The sequence below is a fragment of the Xenopus tropicalis genome, chromosome 3 (genome assembly GCF_000004195.4).
Source record: "Xenopus tropicalis strain Nigerian chromosome 3, UCB_Xtro_10.0, whole genome shotgun sequence".
Taxonomy (NCBI): Eukaryota; Metazoa; Chordata; class Amphibia; order Anura; family Pipidae; genus Xenopus; species Xenopus tropicalis.
The window spans coordinates 10,895,635-10,917,882 of record NC_030679.2 but is presented as its reverse complement, the minus strand read 5'-3'; the positions used below and the strand labels follow the sequence as shown (position 1 = coordinate 10,917,882).

Genomic DNA, 22,248 nt, shown 5'->3' with positions numbered 1-22,248 from the left:
TACGGTTTGAATCCTTTGTCCTTGCCTCCTGTTTACACCAAGGTTAATGTTCCCATTGCTGAATCTATTGTTTGTGGTTTCCAGACTATTTGGGCCGTACTCACAAAGCTTTGGTTAAAGCTTCTAATCATCATCAGCAGATAAACATCGCAAGCCTACTCCTCCCTACAGGTTGGGGATTTTGTCTGGCTATCCACTAAGAACACCCATCTTTTGGTACCTTCTCCAAAGCTGGGTCCGCGTTTTATTGGTCCGTTTAAGATTAAGGAGCTTGTCAACCCGGTCTGTGTCAAATTGGATTTAACCCATAGCATGAACATTTCTAATTCTTTTATGTCTTTATATTGAAACCCATGGTTAAGAATGCCTTTTCCTTGGATTCTCCTCCTCCTCCTCCTGTTTCTATTGTGGGGCATCAGGAATTTGAGGTACAAGAGACCCCTGGTATTGTAAAGTGGGGAACCAGCGTGCGCCCTTACCTTTCGGCAACCCGGTCCCTGGTCTTCCCCTTTAAAAATCCGGTCTGGTTTTGACCCTCAACCTGATTTTTGACCTTAAAAGACCTCAGCATGCCTTGACCTCTTGCCTGATTTTGGTTATGTTTTTGGTTTATCCTTGCCTGCACTGCATTTTTGTTTTTCTCTCCACAGTGTTCAGGTTCTCCCTGTAAAAGTTCCAGGGCCCCAAAAGGGCATTGGTGAAGCCCAGTTCTGGCAGGGCACTACTGTTCTCTATTGGGGAGAAAATCACCTTGGCAAGCTTCATGGTGACATCTTGGTTCCTCTCACCAACCTTCCTCTCCTCTCCCTTCCCTACCTTATCTTTTCTTTTCTCTCATATCGTTTCCACTACACTACTTCTATTCTTACTTCCACTACCCCACCCCTCACCTCCTACTTTCCCTTTCTCTCCTCTCCGCTACCCTACCTCTTGTTTTCTATATTTTCTATCCACTACCCTGTTCAAAGTCTTCCTTTGATTTACTTAACCTCTTTCCCCACTCCCATTCTTTCCTTTCCTCCATCCTCTTCTACTCTCTATCCATTTCTTCCCTGCTCTCCACCCTTCTCCTTCTATTCTCTTTTCTTCTATTGTTTGTGCAAATGATTGTACTTAGTAGATGTGAGTTTTGATTATATCTCAGCTACTAACTAGCGAGCCTTTGATTTCTGGTTTTGCTGTTCTATGTCTTCTAGGAGATAATGTGACTCTCTACAACCTTATTATACTAAGGCATATAATGCAAAGCTACAATTAGGGGCACATTTACTAATCCACGAACGTCCGAAAAGCGTCCGAATGCGTTTTTTTTTCGTAATGCCCGGTATTTTTGCGACTTTTTCGAGCGCTCAATACGAAAGTCGCGACAATTCGCGAAAGTCGTACCGGCTATGAAAAAGTCGCGACAATTCACGAAAGTCGTACCGGCTATGAAAAAGTCGCGACAATTCACGAAAGTCATAATGGCTATGAAAAAGTCGCGACAATTCACGAAATTTGTAATGGCAATAAAAAAGTCGCGACAATTCGCTCAAGTCGTACTGGCTATGAAAAAGTTGCGACAATTCGCGCAAGTCGTACTGGCTATGAAAAAGTCGCGACAATTCGCGCAAGTCGTAACGGCTACGAAAAAGTCGCAAAAATTATTAAAAAGTCGCAAAATGTTCGTTTTCCAATCGGAATTTTTCCCATTCGGATTCGGATTTGTGGATTAGTAAATCAGCCCCTTAGTGTTGGACGGAGCCACAAGGACAACTTTTTCTCCCCAAAACCCTTCTTCAGGTCCCCAAACACTCAGGAGCAAATACAAAGTGTATTTTCAAGATAGTGTGCTATTAAGCTACACATGGCTACTGTACACGGGAGGGGATACGGCAGTCCTATTAATAGAAATTCTGTTTTTTGTTTTTTTTTTACTTCTGAGGAAAGTGCCATTTTTGAGAAATCAGAAACCTGTCAGATCAGTGAGTGTTTGGGGCTAAATCTGCCCCCCCCCCCCCCCCCCGCCTCTCTCTCCCCGTTTCTAGATTAATAATAAAGGAATTCCTGGCAGCTGTTCCATGGCTGCGGGCTCTTGGCTTCTGACAGAGGGAGATACCTTAGGGCCATTGTTTATAGTAAAATAATAAACGCTGGGAACTGGATTCCATAGCCTGCATTCTGTCGGAGCTGAAGGGCCCCTTAAGGGAAGGAGCTCAGCCCCCCCAGAGCCACATTCCCAAGCAAGAGAAATAGGAATCTCCCTCAAACTCTCTCTCTCTTGTCTGTATTCCTGATCTCCTCCCCCATTGGGGCTTATTTAATCTGTTAGCAGCTTGATATTTACCCCTTTAATTGTGTCCATTCATACGTGTCATGTGGCCATTGCACCTTATCATCTGTATGGGGGGGTAGAACTGTATTGTTATCTGTAATTCATTTGCAGACATGTCTCTGTGCCCCCACACCCATACACGACCCTAGATATTAATACAGGTATGGGATCCCTTATCCAGAAACCTGTTATCCAGAAAGTTCTGAATTATGGAAAGGCCATCTCCCATAGACTCCATTATAAGCAAATAATTTCAAACAAATAATTTTCTCTGTAATAATAAAACAGTACCTGTACTTGATCCCAACTAAGATATAATTACCCCTTATTGGGGGCAGAACAGTCCTATTGGGTTTATTTAATGGTTAAATGATTCCCTTTTCTCTGTAATAATAAAACAGTACCTGTACTTGATCCCAACTAAGATATAATTACCCCTTATTGGGGGCAGAACAGTCCTATTGGGTTTATTTAATGGTTAAATGATTCCCTTTTCTCTGTAATAATAAAACAGTACCTGTACTTGATCCCAACTAAGATATAATTACCCCTTATTGGGGCAGAACAGCCCTATTGGGTTTATTTAATGGTTAAATGATTCCCTTTTCTCTGTAATAATAAAACAGTACCTGTACTTGATCCCAACTAAGATATAATTACCCCTTATTGGGGGCAGAACAGCCCTATTGGGTTTATTTAATGGTTAAATGATTCCCTTTTCTCTGTAATAATAAAACAGTACCTGTACTTGATCCCAACTAAGATATAATTACCCCTTATTGGGGCAGAACAGCCCTATTGGGTTTATTTAATGGTTAAATGATTCCCTTTTCTCTGTAATAATAAAACAGTACCTGTACTTGATCCCAACTAAGATATAATTACCCCTTATTGGGGCAGAACAGCCCTATTGGGTTTATTCAATATTTAAATGATTTTTAGCAGGCGTAAGGTATGAAGATCCATATTATGGAAAGATCCCTTATCCAGAAAACCCCAGGTCTCGAGTATTCTGGATAACAGGTCCCATACCTGTATAGACCTATTCTATTGTGTGTATATATATATATATATATATATAGCAAGACAATGAGCCGCACACGCAGGGACTTTTATATATATATATATATATATATATATATTCTTAGCAGTTTTTCCATTGGACATCATTTTTTATAGAGTTTAAATGATTTGGCTTGAGTTTTCAAATGGGGTCTTTGGTGGTCAAAGCACTATTGCTCTGTGAGGCTACAATTTGATTGTTATTAATAGTAAAGTGCAGAGATGCCAAAGAATGATTTAATTGATACTGATCTGGGATACCCTGAATGGGGGTTATATTCAGCTCCATCTGTAGATCAGTAGGGAGACATCATGGCTGAGAGTTGTGGGTGCTATAGCCCATAGTAAAGGAGTTAGATGCTGGGTGCTACACTTTATGTGGGTCTGTAAAGTAGACAAATGGTTACACACAACACAAGAAACACTCTGATCAGAGCTTCACCCCCAAAGAGAATGAAGAACAGCAGAAGAATGGTATTAGGTCTTGGCTGGGTTCTACACCCGTCTCTGGGTTCTACACCCATATTTCTGCTCCTGTTGGGGGAAGAAGTAACTTGGCTTGGTCAAGGCCATAAATGGGTTTGGTGAGGGTGAGCCTTGAGCATGGCCAAAAATCCCCTGGGTCCAGTTCCAATGAAGTTAAGGTCTCTACATCAGTTGATGCTCCTCAGTGTAACATAGGTCAGCTAATGTGATGCCCATTGGTTGGTACCACATAAAGTACTACAAGGTACCAACGTCTCCCCCTGGAAAGAGCTTTCTTCTTAAGATTCTCTTTAAACCATGGGCTTCCTGCCATCATTCTATACGTGCAATGCTGGTTACCTTGGTGTAAGGAGAAGCTTCTAAAGTAGACACTACTGGGAAAGTGGGCCAAGTGAGAACCTGTAGGAAAATGACAGACTGAGGAATTGCCAGTTCTCCTACTGAGATGTTTTATTTCTCCCCCAGAGGGCGCCACGCAGAGAAGTCCTGGTCGGGCTGCTGTTCCTGGTCTTTCCATTCATACCGGCTTCTAACTTGTTCTTCAGGGTGGGCTTTGTGGTTGCTGAACGAGTTCTCTACATGCCCAGGTAAGTACCCCCTACCCTCTCTGAAGACTGACTACAGGTCTCTCTTTGGGGCTCTTTTTATGTCCCTATTGGCCCAGCCTCCCAGCAAGTCCCTATTGTTATTATGGCAGGGATGTGGAGATATATTAATGCCAGGGTTACTGGATTATCGCCCCCTGCTGGCTCTTGCCTATTGTTCCAGGGCAGACTTGTTGGAGGCTTTGGGTATCAGCCCTTAATCTCATTAGAGAAAAATTAAATCTGTTTCTCTTTATCACAGACCCGTCACACCTGTTACTGAGCTTCAGCCTTACCATGAGTGCCCAGCTCTGTTCCGTTATATATAGCACAGTATACAGGGTCGGAGGCCCAGTCTGGGGAACTCCGTCTGCCCGACCACATGGTCAGGGGAGGATGCCGGGTGGGGGGCCCCTTCAGGGGGTTAGGGGGGTACCTAGAGGGCCCCTGGGGTGGGAGACCCAGTGGGCCCTGCACCCCCCTGTCCGACCCTGACAGTATAAGTACATTTAAGGGGGGTGGGGGGGAGACTTTATTGATACAGATCTGCTGCTATTAGTTTATCAAATCAGGGTCTGACACTGTAGCTTCATTGCATCTTGCAGTTTTCAAGATATTAGCAATTTTTTACACCGATAAAATAATGAATTTAAAACCGCAGCACCACCTGCTGTTCATTTTGTCTGACGGGGCTGAAAATGTAGTGAAGTTTCTTGCTCAGAAAATGAAGTTAGTGAGCAGAGAAAAGTCATTGGGCATTCTCTGGTCAATTCTAAGTAAAACAACATGAAAGACTTCTCATGAAAGATACTCCTCGTTCTTACCAAATTCATTTTCAATTGGCCAATTGGCCGCAATGAACAGTAGGTGGCGCTGTGTCAAATTCATTATATTAATGTAACAATTGCTAATATCGTTAAAACTAGATAAAAATACAATTAATGCAGATTTGCTCAGAAGAGCAAAGTATAGGTGCCCTTAACTCTTTTAGTGCTGATCATGGCCAGCACCCCATGTTGCTTGTCAACCCATTTGTATGTATATCTTTATTTATAAAGCGCTACTTATGTACCCAGCGCTGTACAGTAGAATGCATTAATACAAACAGGGGGTTATTAAGATAATAATAGATAAAAAGGATGGAGGTCCCTGCCCCGTATAGCTTACAATCTATATGGGAGGGACCCATATTCCCCAGATGTCTCAGTGGAACCCAAAAACATAAGATTTGTAGCACGGAACAGTCAGGGCCTAGATTGCTGCATTGCTGTGTATATTTATTGAGTCAGGTACAGGCAAGGTGCTACAGATACAGTAGGGCACACTGGCGACAATTTTTTGCTGTTTCGCTGATTTTTTGGGTCCACTTTTGTTTAGTTTGTTCATTAATGACGCTGAGATCCGCTCGCCTAGCGAGCGGATCTGCACCCGATATCCCCACCTACGGGTGGGCAATATCGGGGAGCGTGTAGTTTAATAAAATAATAATTCGATCGTTTGGCCCAGGGGCCAAACGATCGAATTATACTGGCGGCAATGGGGCAGTCGGTTCGGGGACCACATCAACGAGCCGATGTGGTCCCCGATCAGACGGAATTTTCTAACCTAGCCGATCGAGATCTGGCCAATTTCAGGCCAGATATCGGTCGGCCAGGGCCCTTGTTTCTGCCCCTACACGGGCCGATAAGCTGCCGAATCTGTCCAAGGGACCCATATCGGCAGCTACAATCTGCCCATGTATGGGGACCTTTAGGGGAGGGTATTATAAGTAATGTATCAGTGTTTGCAGATGACACAAAACTCTGCAGACCAGTCAATTCTACCCAGGATGTGACATCCCTGCAGCAGGATCTTGGCCAACTGGCAGTCTGGGCGGCTAAGTGGCAGATAGGATTTAATGCGGATAAATGTAAGGTCATGCACCTGGGGTGTAAAAATATGCAGCCTCGTATACCCTTAATGGGACTGCACTAGGCAAATCCATAATGGAGAAGGAGCTTGGAGTCATTGTAGATAATAAACTTGGCTGTAGCAAGCAATGCCAGGCAGCAGCTGCAAGGGCAAACAAGGTTCTGAGCTGTATTAAAAGGGTTATAGATTCACGGGAGGAGGGGGTTATTCTTCCCCTTTACAGAGCGCTGGTAAGGCCCCATCTTATTGGAGCCAAAACAATCCTATTGCGTTTAATTACTGTTTAAATAATTTTATTAGCAGACTTAAGGTAGGAGATCAGAATTACCGAACAACCCCTTATTCTGGATAACGGGTCCCATACCTGTTCCATATTCACTTTATGGTAAGTAACATTACGTGGTCAGTGTGGTGCAATGGATACACCAGGCAGCAATTCTTTAGCTCAACTGCAGCTCTGCAGCATTTGCCTTATATACTGTACTACCCATGATTCCTGCATTGAATTGCTAATATCTTATTCTCTGGTGGGGGGGTCCTGCATGCTGAGAGTCAGACCCCCACACCCTTTATAACCTGCCCCCCAGCCGTGTCTCAGCCGTAAAGATTCAAGGCCAGGGAACTAAACGGATTACTGGAGGGGCCATTGCATTATATTTAGATAACTAAGACTAAATCCTTATTATTACCTTTCATGTTACGGGTTAATGTGCCCCGGCTCCACCGTGAGAGAGGGAAATTCGGTTTGCGAGGGCTGCCAACATAAACTTCCTTTTCCAGATGATGGACGAGCGTGTTTTGGATATAAACCAGCAGGGGATTGGTTTCCCTTTCTTGCTTGGGCGGAGGCCCCCTCGCTGCTGCCAGATCTCCGCAAGAATGTTCAGCAGCAGCAGCAGCAGCAGGATAATCAGTGAGGTGGAAGGAGTCACGGCCATTGCCCTGAGCCCCCCACTGCATTGCAGCACCCCCCTTACTTCAGCTACAGGTTCTTGCCCCAACCTGAAGCTGAATTCCCTACATTCTGTCAAGGGGGATACTGCTCTGTCACCCCCAGAGGCTGAAATCAATGCACCCAGTGGAGCTGGGCCAGGCGGGGCTAGGCTACAGTTTGGGCATACATGCAGCCATACTGTGGGCTAGCAGGGCTACCCCTAATAGAAGATAACGAATCCAACCAGGGCTGGATGTAAACTTTTGAGTCCCTAGGCCTCTCTGTTGCTTGCACCACCACCCCCGCTACTCACACCTTCCACCACTTGCACCCTGCCCCCCACCACTTTCACCCACTCTCACTGGTCCTTCCTGCCGCCACTGTTCCCCGATATTTGCCACCTAAGGCCTGAGCCTTTGTGACCTGCCCACAAATCCAGGCCTGAAACCAGCATAGACGTTCTCCTATATCAAGCACCTCCATGTACTAATGGGCTGCTGGGAAGTGTTCGGAATTCCAATATTAAGAATGGGGGGCAAAGACTAAAGGTGGCCATACACGTGAAGATCTGCTCACTTGGTGATGTCGCCAAGCGAGCGGATGTTCTCCCGATATCCCCACCTACGGGTGGGCGATATCGGGTGATTTAAGGCTAATTCAATCGTTTGGCCCTGGGTAATGGGTACAGTTGGTTCAGGGTCCCTGGTGCAACTAAATTTTCTAACCTGCCCGATGGATATCTGCACGATTTCAGATAGGCAGGCAGGCCCGTCGGTTGAGCCCATACACAGGCCGATAAGCTGCTGAGTCAGTCTAAGGGACCCATATCAGCAGCTACAATCGGCCCGTGTATGGGGACCTTTAGAAATGTGGCCTACGGGTGGGCGATATCGGGTGTATATAGGCTAATTCAGTCGTTGGGCCCTGGGGCCAAACGATCAAATTAAAATGATGGTAATGGGCCCAGTCGGATCCAACTAAATTTTCTAACCTGCCCGATCGATATCTGCCCGATTTCAGGCCAGATATCGGTCGGGCAGGCCCGTCGTTAGTGCCCCTACACGGGCCGATAAGCTGCCGAGTCGGTCTAAGGGACTGATATCGGCAGCTACAATCGGCCCGTGAAATCGGAATGTATCTTTCAGCCCCATCAGGTACATATTAACCATTTAAGTACCCACAGTAGAACCCACTCTAACAACCCCCTGCAGAGATATTAACCCATCCAGTTCTTCAACTAAACCTCTTTATCAGCAACAGTTTTACCCCACCCTGCCCTGCGCTTTCCCATTTTGACCAGCCCCCCGGCAATATTAATTACCCCCACGCAATTAATCAGTCCAGTTTAGCACAATGAGGCACAGGAGCCCCTTCCCTCAATATTCTACATAGGGATTCAAGGAAAACACAGAGATATGTTTATGGGCACATTTAATAAAAAGCCAATTCTTTTACATAAGCAGTACCTTTCCTCCAATAAGTAATTCCCCTTCTTACAAATGGAAATTTTTTGGGTGAATGTTTTTATGGCCGAACACAGATGATTTTATAAACCAAATGCAGCGCAAGAATGGCTGCTAATAAAATCAATTTGCAATTGGTCTTCATTTTGTATTAATTGTAGTTTTTTTTTTTATTTCAATAATTGTTCAGCAACTCTCCAGTTTGGAGTTATCTGGTTGCTAGGGTCCGAATAACAATAGCAACCAAGGAGTGGTTTGAAAGAGAGACTGATATATGAATAGGAGAGGGACTGAATAGAAAAAAAGTTATAAAAAGTAACAATAACAATAAAACGGGAGCCTCACAGAGTAATAGTTTTTTTTTAGTTGCCGGGGTCAGTGACCCCCCCCCATTTGAAAGCTGCAAAGAAGTTGAAGAATAAGTCAAATAGTTCAAAACCTATAAGAAATAAATAATGAAGACTAATTGAAAAGTTGCTTAGAATTGGTCTATCCAACACGTAACGACCCTTTGGTCGAGGAGCTTATGGCTTCCAGCTTAGGTAGAAGGTGCATCGTAATGGAACGGTCTATTCCAGGCAGGGAGGGAATGTCTGTCTAATAGCATTTGGCGTCTCTCTAATACAAAGCATCACAGGTTTTCCAAATGGGAAACATTAACTGGGGGTGTTACTTTTATCTTCTCTTCCCAATCACCGTTGATCCACAAAGTTTGGGCTTTCAGAAGACTTCAAAACAGGGGGTGATAAGGTACCCAAAGAAGGATGGGGCCTTCTGAGAAAGCCCATGGACAGAAGCCATCAAGATTTTTACAATGTTTATCATTGTTGCTTGCTTTCCTAGCATGGGATTCTGCATTCTGTGCGTACATGGTCTGAAGGTTCTACAGTCCCACGTCGGCCAACGACGGTCCCTTTCCCTGACGCTCTGCTTCCTGTTCCTTCTGCTCCTCTTCTCCTGTAAATCTCTATCCCAGAGTGAATGCTGGAGGTCACGAGAAGCCCTATTCAGGTAGGTAGGACCATGCTAATCCCTACTCTATCCTCTCCCCCTCTCTTTGTCCTGTAACATTCTATTCATCGTAGATCCGGCGTCCAGACCCTGCCGCACAATGCCAAAGTACACTATAACTATGCCAACTTCTTGAAGGACCAAAGCCGGAAAGATGAAGCCATTATGCACTACAAGACAGTACTGAGGTATGGACAACCCTAGCTGAGATGTTTTTTCCTACATTTTATCCTACATTTACTAAATGTAGGATAATTAAGATCTAGCACTGGTCTTATACTAAAGTTGAGAAGATTTTTTTAAAGAAGGTGCTTTCTATAGTGATCTCCTTCCAACCCTTTGACTTATATATGCTCTCATTGTGTTCTTCCTTTCCCTCCAAGCTAAATTTTGATTTTGTTACAAATAGGCTGTACCCCAAACACTCCAGTGCTCTGAACAACCTCGGTACCTTGACAGCTAATACCACTGAGGCTGAGGAATACTACCGTAGGGCCCTGATGATCAGCCCACAGCACAGCAGGGCCCTCTTCAACTTGGGCAACCTTCTGCGGTGAGTTTGGAATGTACACTCGGAGACTCATTTGCCATTGTCAAATTATTTGAATCTTAGGAAATCAACCCCCATTGTCTACTCTCATATGCTCCATTGTCATTCCTCTGAACCCTAGAATTTTGTACTCGCTCAAGACAGATTAAGAGATTGGTAGGGTAGGGTCCACACAAGTAATACAGATGGAACAAACAGTGATTGGGTGGTGACTAGTCTTGCATTGGCCAGCTTGCAAAAGCAGAAGCCTCTGATTAGGTTCAGACTGGGGGGTGAAGGGCCCACCGGGGCCCACGCCCATAGCCCGCCTATATGGCCCACGCCCATAGCCTCCCCCCCACGAGGGGCCCCCCTAAGCCCCCTCGCAGGGCCCCCCATCCAACGTCCTTCAGGGGAGGAGCGGTCAGGCAGGGGGAGTGCCGCAAGGGTCGGGTCTGGGCCGCCGGGGCCCACCAGAGCTGGGGCCCACCAGGATTTTTCCTGGTGTCCCACCTCAGTCCGACCCTGCCTCTGATCAATGTGTATTCCAGCAATTTTGACCCCTGCTAAGCTCTCACCAACCAGGAATTCACAGATGAGGCACATGGTGCTTTCCCACCTACAGAAGGCAGAAGATGGGTTGGTGACTTTTGGGCCCTTACACTATTTCAGCACATGGGCCCTAAACTGAGTCACATTGTGTCCAACTGTAGGCCCCCTTCCTACTGTTTCATAGAAGTACATTACTTCCATAAAACTCATACCATAGAGAAGTCAACTTTGACCTCACTCCTGCCTCATTGCAGGAATAAAGGCCAGGATGATGAAGCGGAACTGCTGCTTAGGGAGTCTCTACATTATGGCTCATACTTTGGAGATGCTTATTCCAGCCTTGGGTCTTTGCTTGCTGATCAAGTAAGTTTCTGGTACAGATTGGGCATAAGGCTTTTGCAGAGAAGATACGTCCCTCAACCATGTTCCCAGTAGAAGGAATATTCTCCACAATACAAGATCTCCCATATTCCTTACCAGTTGTAGGCTCTCCAACTCCTTATTTGAGATGGCTGTATGGTCAATTATGTATTATGGGCCTTAAGTGGAAACACTAAGCAGCCAATAACAAACTGTTGAGTTGAACATATGCCTTTGGGTCACCTTTCTTCTAAATTTTCTTGCAGCCATTTATTTAAAACTATCTTTATCAACAAATGACTGGTATTGATGTCTTTTCCACTACATTGTTCTCAGCATTAGACTGTCCACCAGGGAACATGACATTCAGGACTGATTCTCACAACCATCTGATGTAGATTGTGTTTAATATTATAGGTGTTATATTATCCAGTGGTGGAAATAATAAAGGACTGATGGGGCATGTCATTGGTTGGGGACCACTAGGTTCTGGGGCCACCAGACAGGTGATGGTACTCTGGAGCAGGACAGTCCAATTTAGATGGCCTAGCCAGTTTCTCAGTTTTTTTCTCCTATCTACTCACTAGAAAAGGTATGAAGAAGCGGATGATGTGTATCAGACTGGAATCAAAAGCTGCCCTGAGAACTCCGACTTACATAACAACTATGGAGTATTCTTGGTGGATATGGGTAAGTTCTGTATTATCAGGTCCACATGTATGGCCAAATCTCAGGTGGACGATGGTCAAACTGTGTGTGAAAAAAGATGGTGGGCGCCCAGCCTACAGAGTGTAGAAGTTAAACATAATATCAGTGAGTAATTCAGCCAAATGGGGTTTCCTTATGGGAAAACTCAAATAGGCTCAGGTTCCAACCCCATTAGTATCTGCCAACTAAGATTTTGGTACTTGTAACAATAATAACGCTTCTGTAGCATCTTCTCATTCACAGAAATTCCCAGAAAATCCCCCATCGCCATGTAAACGTAATTACTATTTCAAGCATTTTCTATTTGTGGTTCAGGAGGGGACTTCTATTTTCTTTCAAAATGGTTGAGATGAAGGGCTAAATCCCAGTGTATGATGGGAATTTAACACCATTTGTCCCTGTTAGGGCATTTCCTTATCTGTAATGCAATATATCTGTGATGCACCCAGCCAGCTGTTTGTATTTCTGTAAAGCAATATGGTACCTGGCCGTGGCGCCAAGATGGCCACCTCTACCTTCATTATCATCTCCTGTCTCAAACCACTCTCTTTTACTGCTCGTTACATTTGGAATTCCATCCCTACATGTGTTTTTAAGGAACAATGTCTACCTCTTGAAGCTCCAACATTGCAGTATATATCTACAATTAATCGTTTATGTCTTGTCTGTAGGTTAGTCCAAACCCATATTTCTGTTAGTAGTCAGGTGTTGGCTCATAAGGTTCAACCTTTTGTCCAAGTGAAACCTGCTGAACTTCTGGTGGATCCAGAGGAAGGCAAAGAAAATGTCGTCATATTGCAGAAGACCATCTATTGCAACAGTTGTTAAGTTCAAGCCCCTCTTGAAGGTCCACCCTTAGCTCATGAAATTGGTACAAATATAGGAAAATATTAGTGTATCACTCATTCAGCAATAGCAAAAATATCTAGGTAAATAAAATACGTAGTCACCCCGAGGCTCCCATTGACTGATCATCATATTGCAGGAGACCATCTATTACAATAGTTTTTAAGTTCAAGCCCCCCTTGAAGGTCCTTCCTTTGGTCAGGGTCCCCCTTAACTCATGAAATTGGTGCAGTTATAGGAAAATATTAGTGTATCACTTATTCAGCAATAGTTCCAAAAATATCTAGGTAAATAAAATACATAGTCACCCCGAGGCTCCCATTGACTGATCATCAAGCTGGGCTTTTAGGTGTATCTAGAAGAGCAAATGGCCGTTCTCCTGTGTGGCCAAGCCCATAGTACCTGAACCACTGATTAGTTGTGATGGTTTTCTTCAACCTATTATTGACCATATTGCATGGAATGTTGTGTTTCTTTTAGAAAAGTCGCAAAAAGCTGAGTCTCATTACCTTCATGCCCTGCACCTTCGACCTGACCACCACGTGGCCATGCTGAACTTGGGGCGTCTCTACCGTTCACTTGGCCAGAACAAGGAGGCTGAGAAGTGGTACAGAAAGTAAGAGAATACATGAGTGATACTCAGTGTTCCCTGTATAACTCAGCCTGCAGCCTTGTGCCTTTATATGGGCACAGAACCCCTCAGTGACTGCTAATATCCTTATCATTTACAGTAGGGGGTACATTATCCCTTACAATACATGAGTGATACTCAGAGTTCCCTGTATAACTCAGCCTGCAGCCTTGTGCCTTTATATGGGGGGCACAGAACCCCTCAGTGACTGCTAATATCCTTATCATTTACAGTAGGGGGTACATTATCCCTTATAATACATGAGTGATACTCAGAGTTCCCTGTATAACTCAGCCTGCAGCCTTGTGCCTTTATATGGGCACAGAACCCCTCAGTGACTGCTAATATCCTTATCATTTACAGTAGGGGGTACATTATCCCTTACAATACATGAGTGATACTCAGAGTTCCCTGTATAACTCAGCCTGCAGCCTTGTGCCTTTATATGGGCACAGAACCCCTCAGTGACTGCTAATATCCTTATCATTTACAGTAGGGGGTACATTATCCCTTATAATACATGAGTGATACTCAGAGTTCCCTGTATAACTCAGCCTGCAGCCTTGTGCCTTTATATGGGCAAAGAACCCCTCAGTGACTGCTAATATCCTTATACTTTACAGTAGGGGGTTCATGATGCCTTATGAACTCTTGTATCTTTATAATGTTCAGGGCACTGCAGATCTCCCGTGAGGCTGATGTTATCTCACCCCTTGGAGCGCTACTTTATAATACGGGACAACACGAGGAGGCCAGGCGCCTCTATCAGGAGGCTGTGGGACTTCATCCTAGGAATATACAGATACGCCTATCACTGGTAAGCATGCAGTATGCTCCTAGATACAGTATGATAGTTAGCAGTGGGCTGCTGAAGGGAAACACATTTTTATAGTAAGTAAAACAGTAAAACCGATTGGGGGTCTAGTTCTCCCCTCTGCTTGTGGGCTAAACCCCACCCTTTTTAGTAAGTGGCAGGATTTTGATTAATGCCAGTCAGGACCTGGGTATGGCACTGTATGGTGTTATCCTACTTAGCGATACATAGTATGTCTATGTGGCTTTGATAAGTTCACCTAGTCCTTTCTAAAAATGCTTTTGCCTCTTTTTGTTTCCCCTTTAATACAGGCCCAGGTGTTGGCTGTGTTGGGTCAAATCCACGAGGCTGAAGCTTTGGCCTATGGGATTGCAGCTGAGGTTCCGGACTGTACTGAATGCTTCCGGCTTTTGTCAGCCATTTACAGTAAGAGAGAAGACTACGTAAAGGTGGGCATCTCCAATCCTTGTGCCTACTAGTCTGCCAACCGCACTTGTGCCTACTACTCTGCCAACCGCACTTGTGCCTACTACTCTGCCAACCGCACTTGTGCCTACTACTCTGCCAACCGCACTTGTGCCTACTACTCTGCCAACCGCACTTGTGCCTACTACTCTGCCAACCACACTTGTGCCTACTACTCTGCCAACCGCACTTGTGCCTACTAGTCTGCCAACCGCACTTGTGCCTACTACTCTGCCAACCGCACTTGTGCCTGCTAGTCTGCCAACCGCATTTGTGACTCTCTCCAGTACCTTGCAACATATATTGTTACACGGTTACATAGTTAAGTTGGGTTGAAAAAAGACCAGTCCAGTTTACCAAGTTCAACCCTTCCATGTGAACCCATCATACACATTAACCTAGATATTAGTATCACAATAGCCTTGGATATTCTGATTGATCAAGAACTCATCCAGGCCCCTCTTATAGGCACTAACAGAATCTGCCATTACAGCATCACTAGGAAGGGCATTCCCCAACCTCACTGCCCTCCCCGTGAGGAACCCCCTACGCTGCTTCAAATGGAAGCTCCTTTCCTCTAATCTAAAGGGGGGGCCTCTGGTGCGCTGATTGTTTTTATGGGGAAAAAGAACCCCCCCCATCTGCCTATAATCCCCTCTAATGTACTTGTACAGAGTAATCATGTCCCCTCGCAAGCGCCTCTTTTCCAGAGAAAACAACCCCAACCCTGACAGTCTAACCTCATAGTTTAACCCTTCCATCCCCTTTACCAGTTTAGTTGCAGTCTCTGCACTCTCTCCAGCTCATTAATATCCTTCTTAAGGACTGGAGCCCAAAACTGCCCCCATACTCAAGGTGAGGCCTTACCAGGGACCTATAAAGAGGCAAAATTATGTTTCATCCCTTGAGTCAATGCCCTTTTTATACAAGACAGCACTTTATTTGCTTTAGTAGCCACAGAATGACACTGCCTGGAATTAGACAACTTGTTATCTACAATAATATATTATTAACAATTATTTTACATTGCTTAACTAACCAGTCCCATTGACATCTCTGTGTTTTTGCCATCTGTGAAAGCATAGCTCATCTCTATAACCTCCTACTATAACCTCTTCTGTTTGTCCTCAGGCCCTAGAACTGATTGACTTTGCTCTGCAGATGAAATCAAATGACGCAAAACTGTTATCCGAGCTTCATTTTACAAGGGGCAACCAACTAAGAGAACTCAACCATCTAGAGGAAGCCTTCCAGGTACCAGGGGTATCACAACCCGCTTTAGGGAATAACTAATAACATTAGATCGGTATTTTGCGACTTTTGTCGCGAACTTTTCGAGCGCTCAATACGAAAAAGTCGCGACAATTCACAAAAGTCATAATGGCTATGCAAAAGTCGCAACAATTCACAAAAGTCATAATGGCTATGAAAAAGTCGCGACAATTCAGGAAAGTCATAATGGCTATGAAAAAGTCGCAACAATTCACAAAAGTCATAATGGCTATGAAAAAGTCGCGACAATTCAGGAAAGTCATAATGGCTATGAAAAAGTCGCGACAATTCACAAAAGTCATAATGGCTATGCAAAAGTCGCAACAATTCACAAAAGTCATAATGGCTATGCAAAAGTCGCAACAATTCACAAAAGTCATAATGGCTATGAAAAAGTCGCGACAATTCAGGAAAGTCATAATGGCTATGAAAAAGTCGCGACAATTCAGGAAAGTCATAATGGCTATGAAAAAGTCGCGACAATTCACAAAAGTCATAATGGCTATGAAAAAGTCGCGACAATTCACGAAAGTCATAATGGCTATGAAAAAGTCGCGACAATTCTCGAAAGTCGTAATGGCTATGCAAAAGTCGCAACAATTCACAAAAGTCATAATGGCTATGAAAAAGTCGCGACAATTCACGAAAGTCATAATGGCTATGAAAAAGTCGCGACAATTCACGAAAGTCATAATGGCTATGAAAAAGTCGCGACAATTCTCGAAAGTCATAATGGCTATGAAAAAGTCGCGACAATTCTCGAAAGTCATAATGGCTATGAAAAAGTTGAGACAATTCTCGAAAGTCATAATGGCTATGAAAAAGTCGCAACAATTCACGAAAGTCATAATGGCTATGAAAAAGTCGCAACAATTCACAAAAGTCATAATGGCTATGAAAAAGTCGCGACAATTCTCGAAAGTCATAATGGCTATGAAAAAGTCGCGACAATTCGCGCACATCATAACGGCTACGAAAAAGTCACGACGGTGACGAAAAAAATCGCAAAAAATACGAAAAAGTCGCAAAATGTTCGTTTTTAATCCAGGATTCGGTGCATCCCTAATTGGTACAATGTATGTAACCTAGAACATTTTGAGGATGAGCATTTGGCGACTGAATTACGCTGTAATTGTAAATAATTGTGACATTTCTTGTATTTCTCTTCAGAGTTACGAGCGAGTGGCCGAACTTAATCCTACCCAAGCTCAGGCCTGGATGAATATGGGAGGAATTAGACACATGCAGGTAAGAAGGAACCGCAGGAGTATTGGTTCTAGGATTTAGAGTGGTCACCTTACATTGTGTACTCTCTAAACATAATAGTTAGGTCTTTCTGAAATTTCACTACTTAATACCTGATCTAATTTGGCTTCATCTTGGTCAACATGGCAGCCATATTTATGTAGAAATACGCCAAGAACAAATGTGATGTGCCCTATGGTAGCCTCCATCTTTGTCTAATGGAGATGAACCACCAGTAACTTAGATTGAATGATGACAAACCTCCTTATTAGCTTCTGTTGTGTTGTAATTCTTTTCTAGAAGGGCCTAATGGTCTAATAAGGAACAAAACTAGCCAAAGCAAAGTGTGGAATTGTCAGGAACATCTCAGTTGCCTTTTAATGGCTCAAAACAGTGGTTCCCAACCTCCCTAATGCCCCGATCCTTTAATACAGTTCCTCATGTTTTGGTGACCCCCAACCATAAAATTATTCCTAAGCCCATTGGAAATATGTGTTTTCCTATGGTCTTAGGCGACCCCTGTGAAAGGGTTGTTCAACCCCCAAAGGGGTCCCGACCCACAGGTTGAGAACCGCCGGCTCAGAAGGAGTAGGTGTATATAAATTGTATTTGCAACAATAGGAATAACACAAAAACAGGGTCTGTAATGAGCAGGGCCACAGTACACCCTATAAATGTTGCTCTTTTTCGTAGGGTGACTACACATCTGCCCGAGCCTTTTATCAGAAGGCAGCTGTTCTGGACCCCGACAGCAAGTTACTTAAAGAAAACCTGGCCAAGCTACAGCGGATAGAAAATAGATTGCAAGGAACGAAGGCAAAAGATCAAATAAAGGATAAGTAGAAAGCTACTCTAACATCCTAGACAGAGGAAATCAGCAGAACCAAAAAGCCTAAAGTCAGAGCAAACAAAAGTGGTTGAGAAATCTTGAAGGGCAGAAAGAAGATTATCTGGAGAACCCTGGATGAACTTCTAGAAGAAGGCGTTTGAATGACCTTAGTAGACATCTAAGGAAACATAGAAGCATCATGTTGTGCATCTGGTGAAAGGTGGGAGGCACAGGAATAACCTGTAGAGAACTTTGGAGAAACCAGGTGGAGATCTTGAGAAAGGAACTTGGTGGATCTCTGTAGAAATATGGTGAGAGCTGGGCTGACCTTTTATCGAAATGTATATGGAGGTGCTACACAGGACCTATCAACACTGAATGATGACCAACCAAAAAGTCATGTTGAGTGAACAATACCAAACTAGGACTGTAGGGGTATGTACAGGAGATCTAAAACAAAAAAAGAGAGAAGGATAAAATAATGATGACAAAACATATCAAATCTATGTTATCTGTACAATGAGCTGCTTAATGTTTAGTGATTCCCATCTCAACATCTTCTTCCACCAAAGAATGTTTGGCCAAAATGGAAGAACCTTGCAGCAGAAATAATATTGTTCCCTTGAGTTCTGGACATATCTAGACAAACCTACCAATGATAGTGTTTGGAAACCAAAAATTGTTGCAGTCAGGTATCAAGCACAGTTTAGTCACATGAGTAGGGTTTGTATATCATCCATGGGATCCTAAGGATCTGGCCATATCCATATCTTGCACCCAAATGCTGAATTCAGAGATTCCCTAAATCATTGATATATTTTCATGCATATCAAGAACCAATGATTGGCCCTTTGGTATGGGCAACGTGCACAAATGTAATATAAACATATAGTATAAAATTATAATGTAAATATTGAGAGAGTTTTATAAAAAAAAAAGACATAGGCTAAATATATACGGACATGACTGTCCTTCCTGACTCGGATTATGCATATCTACAGGGATCCATTCTGTGCTGGCTCCAGTGAGCTTGACCCAGTGAGCTTGACCCAGTGAGCTTGACCATTTCTTTTCTAAATTAAGGATGACTCCTATTATTTAGACCAGACAACCAAGTGATAGTCTAATTAGACTGCTTCCTCTACTAGGGGAAGGTCTCCTATATCATATTATTACAATGAATATACATCTCAGAATGATAATACTAGGCAATTCTGATAATGTCATGGGTGCTCAACTACCGGCACCCCCAGAAAGGTCCAGTGTCTGTGGGATATCAGGTATATTAGGGACATATGGCAACATTTTATTGGTTCACCCAGCACCTAATAGGTGTCTGGCACATAATATATATGGAGTTCTGTTGGAGGTTAATTGGGGTTTCTGTTCCAGGTGGAGCAAGATGGTCCTTCTCCAACCTCCTTCATCCATCCATATATAACATATGTGCCAGCTGCCTACTCGGTACTAGGTGAGCCCATATAATGTTGCCGTATTGCCCTATTATACCTGCTATCCCAGGGTGGGTGTTAGTAGTTGAGCACCCATGACATTATCAGAATTGCCTGTATTGAGCCTATGACATAATTCTGTTCATCAAATGTCTCTTATGATAAATATATTATACCCTGTTCTGGACTGGGATTCAAAATAGGCCCTTGCTAGAACCCACAGTCCCGGCCTGATTATACCCTCTGCTCCGGCACGTGCCATAGGCTACCGTGGGGGCTGTTGGTGTGTATAATACCTGTTTAGGAAAGCCATATACCAGTGTTGCCTTGCACCAACTAACTGACTAAGTGGGCAAAGCCTATTTTATATTTATATAGAAGAAGAAGGTCCTGTCAACCAGTGGATCCATCTGTAATAATCCCGCACCCCAGCTATATCTTTTTTGTGACCCTCAGAACCTCCTATGGGTGGTCTGGAGAAGGGGGATTCCACCATTCCTGCCCTAAGGGTTTACTCATAATGCGGGTAAGAAAATCTTCCATCTCATTGGAAAGATAGGGTGTGTACACACAGTTGGCGTGCAACTCAGCGTGATGGTCACTTTCCATGTCGGCTCTTTGCCGGGGCTGGATAATGTATACGCTCAGACATCTGCTCTTGATCATGGTGTTTGAACAGGCTTGTGCGATTGACAGCCCTGTAACCCTATAGCCCGACGGCATACAGGCCCCCATTTGCTTCTCCTGCATAAATTCCATAGCCCGGTGATTCATTGGAGGGGAGGGTGGTGGCACTGGGAATTTGGGAATGTTTATATTTATTCATTTGTATTGGGAGAGGTTTTAAGCCGTTTAAGACGTTTTTAAGCCAGAGATTATGACTGTTCTGTTACTTTCTGTTCTTTAGAGAAGTGGAGGCTGGGTGGAAAAATAGCCTGGAAGGAAAAAGTGATACGGAGTTAGTATCCCATGACTAGAAGAAAGTAGATAGGCCTATGAGTACCACCTTCCCTAAGGAGGTTCCCACCTACAACAAATAAGTAGATAGGCCCATGAGTACCACCTTCCCTAAGGGGGTTACCTGCTACAGCGACTAAGTAGATAGGCCCTTGTGCGCCACCTTTCCTAAGGAGGTTCCACCTACAACAAATAAGTAGATAGGCCCATGAGTACCACCTTCCCTAAGGAGACTTCCACCTACAACAAATAAGTAGATAGGCCCATGAGTACCTCCTTTCCTAAGGAGATTTCCACCTACAGAGACTAAGTAGATAGGCCCATGAGTACCACCTTCACTAAGGAGATTTCCACCTACAACAAATAAGTAGATAGGCCCATGAGTACCACCTTCCCTAAGGAGATTTCCACCTACAACAAATAAGTAGATAGGCCCATGAGTACCACCTTCCCTAAGGAGACTTCCACCGACAACAAATAAGTAGATAGGCCCATGAGTACCACCTTCCCTAAGGAGATTTCCACCTACAACAAATAAGTAGATAGGCCCATGAGTACCACCTTTCCTAAGGAGGTTCCACCTACAACAAATAAGTAGATAGGCCCATGAGTACCACCTTCCCTAGGGAAGTTCTCACAGTTTAAGATTATTTAATACATAAAAAACATATTTTTGTAAATATAAAAGTACTTTTATACATAGGGGGAGGGCAATATTTTACCTAGGTACCCTTAAAGAACTTTATGTGATGGAGTTTAAAGGGAAAGTAAACCTATCAAAAACTTTTTACAGATGCTTGAGGATTCTCCAACGAGAATCCTCATTCCACCACTACGTCAGCCATCTTGCCATTATCACAGGGCGTTTGCTGTGCAGTTCTGGCTTGTAGACATGAGCTGTTGGCTGATCTCCAACAGAAAGACATTGGCTTGCATAGAAGAACCCACAACATGGAAACCATTGCGGGTTTGGGGCAGCTGGCTTGGCGTAGGACGTAGAAATTAATTGTTTTGCCATTGGATCTCTGGGAAAACAAAGGATTCTGGGAGAAGGGTTTGTGTTGCTGCTGCGGGGGAATATATGGTGTTAATAAGTGAATGTCATGCTGTTTGTTCTATTAAAGAGCCCGAGGCACAGAACATGGTGTTTATTGTTTTACTTTCCCATCTTATTGAATTTCAGCATTCTCATTGGCTTTTGATCATCCCCTCCCCCCCCTCATACACGGCTAAGGACCTTGAAACAGATCAGTCCATTTACAAAAAATCAGCAGTAACATCAACCAGCGTCAGACTGCTGCCACCTCAGGGACCCCCCACCCTAGTTGTGAGGTCTTGTACATGCTGATGCCACAACCCACCATCCACCCCCCCATAAGTACATTGTACTTTCCCATTGCAGCCGGGATAGAGAGAAGGTCAGGGGGGAGCAGGTCTGAGTTGGGGGGGCTCATCAGGTTTGTTCCCAGTGTCCCACTGGCCCAGTCAGCCCATCAGTTACTCCCAGCATTGCCCAACGCTTCCTCTCCGTTTGCTTAAGATAGCAGCTGCCATTTTAAGTAGCTCCCTGCCTGCAGTTATAGCTGAGATCACACATTCCTAAGGGAGGGGGAGGGAGTTCTTAGCATTCTGGTGGGAGGGGGGAGAGGAGAGAACTGCGCAGACTCTGGCCCCGGGAATTAAGGCTGTTTCTGAGAGAGGAAGTCAGACACTGGAACATCATGTTTACAAAAAAAGAGACAAGAAATCCTGTGTTTCTTTTGATAGAGGACTCAGTGCAGCATTACTGTAAGTGCTTATGGCTGTATTTACATAGACCTTTCT

General features: G+C 44.0%; 1 protein-coding gene across 2 annotated transcripts in view; it reads left to right on the top strand.

Moving 5' to 3' along the window:
• Nucleotides 1-21,564, top strand: part of tmtc1 (transmembrane and tetratricopeptide repeat containing 1) — a 38,742-nt gene extending 17,178 nt beyond the window's left edge. For both annotated transcript variants that reach the window (XM_031898663.1, XM_002942252.5), the window contains 12 exons: nucleotides 4,328-4,449; nucleotides 9,598-9,765; nucleotides 9,840-9,953; nucleotides 10,175-10,318; nucleotides 11,101-11,209; nucleotides 11,794-11,896; nucleotides 13,241-13,376; nucleotides 14,064-14,208; nucleotides 14,517-14,654; nucleotides 15,802-15,924; nucleotides 17,113-17,190; nucleotides 17,881-21,564. In XM_031898663.1, coding sequence (XP_031754523.1) covers nucleotides 4,328-4,449; nucleotides 9,598-9,765; nucleotides 9,840-9,953; nucleotides 10,175-10,318; nucleotides 11,101-11,209; nucleotides 11,794-11,896; nucleotides 13,241-13,376; nucleotides 14,064-14,208; nucleotides 14,517-14,654; nucleotides 15,802-15,924; nucleotides 17,113-17,190; nucleotides 17,881-18,030 — 1,530 coding nt within the window. In that variant the 3' untranslated portion in view covers nucleotides 18,031-21,564. The remainder of the gene's footprint in view (nucleotides 1-4,327; nucleotides 4,450-9,597; nucleotides 9,766-9,839; nucleotides 9,954-10,174; nucleotides 10,319-11,100; nucleotides 11,210-11,793; nucleotides 11,897-13,240; nucleotides 13,377-14,063; nucleotides 14,209-14,516; nucleotides 14,655-15,801; nucleotides 15,925-17,112; nucleotides 17,191-17,880) is intronic.
• Nucleotides 21,565-22,248: the final 684 nt, after the last annotated feature.